The sequence below is a fragment of the Gobio gobio genome, assembly GCF_949357685.1.
Source record: "Gobio gobio genome assembly, chromosome: 13".
In the NCBI taxonomy this organism is placed as follows: Eukaryota; Metazoa; Chordata; class Actinopteri; order Cypriniformes; family Gobionidae; genus Gobio; species Gobio gobio.
In genome coordinates, this window is record NC_137106.1 from 37,154,735 (window position 1) to 37,158,887 (window position 4,153).

The window sequence follows — 4,153 nt, forward strand, 5'->3', positions numbered from 1 at the left end:
ATAAATTAATCAGGGGGTGAAAAAAAAATTCACCCCCCTCACAGTTCACATGAAGGGCAAAGTTAGCTGTACAGACCAAAACAATTTGTACCAGGCTGTAAACATGTTTTTTTTTCCTGCTGTAAAGTAGGGTATTTTAACATGGGGCTCAATGAGATTCCTGTGCCTAGCGGCCAGTCGATGAATTGCAGTTTAAGGGCGTTTTCACACCTACCTTGTTTGGTCCGGATTTTCTGACTTTTCAGTTTGGTCCGAATCAAAATTGCAGGTGTGAAACCTCCCCCGTACCACGGTCCAGACCAAACAGATGAAATTTGGTCCGACGAAAAGAGGTAGTCTCGGTCCGGATCAAACTGAACAAAGGTTCGGTTCGTTTCTAGTCTGAAAGCATTTTCTGTATGGTTCAGACTTTCAGACCATTTAAAGGAAGTTCCTGTTTATGTTTAAATATTATAACATTATTTTTAAATTCAATCTAGGCTACATTGATTATGAAAAGTGAAAATATGCGCAATATGTCAGAAGACAGAAGGTCAGAAATAATTTTGAACGAAATTTTGTTTGATTTTGCTTATAAAGTATTTCTTTAATGGGAATTTCGTTTTGTATAAATTGTATCTTAATTTTAATCAACGTTTAATCAGATAAATGCCTGGATTTAATAAATAAGAAACAAATAGTCTATAGCAGACAATAATCGCGGGAGCGATCACATGCTTTGCACATGAACAGGAGCGCGTCTCAAATAAACCGAAACCCAGCAGGCTACTTGCCTCACAAACATGAGAAATATGTGTATATAAAGCTTGAAATGTCCACTTTTAAACGTAACGAATAAAAAATAGTCAAGCAATGCGCACTGTTCAATAGTGGCAACCACGATATGCGTCCGTTCATTCATTCTTGTCAAAGACGCTGACGTCAGACGCACGTCCTTTTACAAACCAATCAATGTCCAGATGCCGCCCACATAGATGATGACGAGTGGATGCAAGTGCGTCATGTAAAGTTCTTTAGTCCGCTCACATAATTGCAATGTGAAACCAAACTAAAACTAACCGAATATATAAAAAGTATCAAAACATGAACTTCGGTTCGGACCTTGGCGCGGACTTTCACTTCACGCGGAAGTCACTTCCGTATTGGCTTCAAGAGAAACTGTGGGAGGTTGCTGCTTGATATTTACACTGTCTGAATTTGCAATTCACCATTTAGAAAATCGCGAATGTGTGAACAAGTGACCGATTGTAGTTGCAGCTTCACTGTTTATTTATAATATAGGGGGCGGGGCTTCAGATTCTAGAGAGCATTTGATTGGACAGAAAATCCGATGAGAAGCTGAAGGGTTGAGCGATGCCATCAAAATCATTGATCCATAAAAAAAATATTGGCAGAAATGAGAGACTGCAAGTTTGAATGCTTATATCTTTTATCTTTTTGGAGCACATTAGCTTATAGGCTAAACATATTCATACTTAAAGTCAAAAAAATTATTTCAGCGCTCCTAGTGGCACTTAACGAAATTGGAAAATATTAACCTGACTGAACTGAACTCACACCAGAGCCACGCCAGTGCGAGTGTTTTCGCTGTTTACAGGCACAGAAACAAATGTGATCTCTCAGGATGCATATTTCAGCGGTATCTGTCAGGTAATAGAGACATTTACGTGTGGTATTAAAAAAAAAGACAGCCGCTTACAGCACCTTAACATCTGTTTATTTATGTTACTCTTCAGGTAAAAAAGGCACATGTAAAACTTTCACGTTATGAAGCATAACCAGAAATATTTAATTAGAAAACAGACCCAATGACAGTTTTATCACAATTTCTTTGGCAACACTTTACAATAAGGTTCCATTTGTTAACATGACAAATACTTGGTTCATCTTGGTTAGTGTTTAATTTCAACGTTTACTAATACACTATTAAAATCAAAAGTTGTATTTGTTCATATTTTTCAATGGACCTGAGCTGACATGAATGCCAATTTTTTTCTTTTATTAACTAACATTAACAAACATTGACAAATGCATTGCTCATCTTTAGTTAATGTTAGTTAGTGCATTAACTAATGTTAACCAATGGGTCTTATTGTAAGGTGTTACCACATCTTCTGCAGTTCTAACATCTCCATTTAAATATCAGCTATGAAAGAGTAAACAAAGACAGTCCACTTCTCATAAATTTAATTACAGACGATTCGGATTTTCAAATCCACATCAGCATAAAGACCCTGATTTCAACCATGCGAGTAAAACAGACAGAATGGCATATGAAATTCAAAGGCGAAAATTACACAGCTCTCTCGTGACACCCAAAAGTTCTGAGAGAGGACCATCTCTGGATATGAAGTCTGGATGTGTCACATTGAATGATCTCTCACATTTGCACAGCCTCTCCCAGTTAGGTTTCCTCTTTTTCATTCACCTTCTCCATGGAGCTGGATCCATTCAGAGCCACGACCTCGGTCTTCCTCCGGGCCAGTTTTACGGACCTCCTCCTGAGGCAGCCTTTCACGATGGCCGCTATGATCACCAGCAGCACGATGAAAATCAGCAGCGCGATAATCACAGGTACTATGATATTTGAAATGTCTCCAGCTCTCTCCTCAATGTGCACGTCTGTCTCATTCGTTCTGACATCACCAGGCAGAGACGTAGGTTGATTTAGCAGAGATTTGCCCTTGTTAACGTTTGAATAATCATCAGTGGTGGGCGGCTTTGATCCATCACAATCATCCTCGCCATTGTCCGAACATGCACATTTGTAGGAGCCTTCTGTGTTCAGGCATGTGTGCGTGCATGGTTTGGATTCTTCGCATTCGTTTACATCCACACAGTTTCCGGACGCATCCCTCCTGTAGCCTTTTTCGCACTCCAGGCAGAGTTGCGATACATCCATGTTTTCCTTGCCGACCACGATCCAAACTAGATCTTCTGAGCATGTCAAATTGAAACTGGCACCAGAACTGCAACCAATCTTACATGTGTACGGATCATTCGAGTAGTCGATTATGTCATGTGTGCCAAGTATATGTGGTCGAGGGCACACCATCTTGACGTCTCGTTTACAAATGAAAGTATGTTCCTGTCTGCAGGTGGCATCCACAAACCCACTGCTTGTTACACCAGATTCACTGTATTCCACTGAAAGCAGCCCACAACGAGCATCTGTGCAAGTATCTGAAGGGTTTGTCTTCCACATATTAACTTCAGGCTGAGGGCTGTTGTCTACCGTCCAGTAGAATCCTTTAAGAGGCAATTGTTTTTTAACACAGACACCTTTATCCTTCTTTAGTCCAATCCAGAAAGACGTGGCAGTTTTGTCATTCTTGTCCCAGATTGTTTTCAGAATCTTTTCCATTTCCTTTTCATTCAGAATGTTGGTGAGGAAACCTCCAGGTTGGCAATCTTTCTGAGCATTTTTGAACGCGAGTTTGTTCAAATGAACAGTGTAGGATGATTCGGGCATGCAACATGCCATGTGGAGAAAGCTCATAAGATGTAATCCCGTCCAGAATTCCATGTCTAGGTCTCTCTGCCTGAACGCTCGCTGGCTGGAACTAAATGACAATGTCTGCTTATTTCCCTGGCTTTCTTAGCTGGCCCTGTGAGGTCCTCCCAAGACAACAAGCACAGGAAGTCTGTTCAGCCTTGATACAGCCATTCACTTCCTCTTGGGTGGTGGTGCTGCTGAAGCAAAACAATCGCAACTATGAACAAAATCGGTTGCTGGTGAAACTAAAGCTTCCATAATACACAATCCCACTGCTAAACTCCCACAGCAGAGTGATAGATGAGCTCAGGCCAACAGGAAATATATATGTTCCTTGGCAGAGGTCTGATAATCTGTTCATTCGTCCACACCCATCACCTCCTTCAGGGCTTTATGTTTCAGTACCTTGAGGTCATCACAACTGTCTTTGTGCCGCATAAAGATAAGTGTAACATTGAACAAGGCTTATTGCTTATTGTGTTCGTAACAAGATCCTTTGACAAAACAACTCTGGGAAAAAACTCCCGGAAGCATTGCTCATTGCATTAGGGAATGCTCTTTACAGTAGTACTATACCTTTGTTTACATGTCACACTCAACACTGTCAGATTCAGATGTGTGTTGATTGACCTCAGCGTGTGTTTTCAAGGGCTCACA

At 40.7% G+C, this 4,153-nt stretch overlaps 1 protein-coding gene across 1 annotated transcript; it reads right to left on the bottom strand.

The window, feature by feature from the left end:
• Nucleotides 1-1,700: 1,700 nt before the first annotated feature.
• clec14a (C-type lectin domain containing 14A) lies at nucleotides 1,701-3,579 on the bottom strand. The gene has a single exon (XM_079832644.1). It carries the CDS (start codon nucleotides 3,524-3,526, stop codon nucleotides 2,405-2,407), a length of 1,122 nt encoding a protein of 373 aa, XP_079688770.1. The 5' UTR covers nucleotides 3,527-3,579; the 3' UTR covers nucleotides 1,701-2,404.
• Nucleotides 3,580-4,153: the final 574 nt, after the last annotated feature.

Excerpts from the sequence above, each read along its gene's own strand:
- clec14a (XM_079832644.1), bottom strand. The coding sequence starts at position 3,526 with ATGGAATTCTGGACGGGATTACATCTTATGAGCTTTCTCCACATGGCA.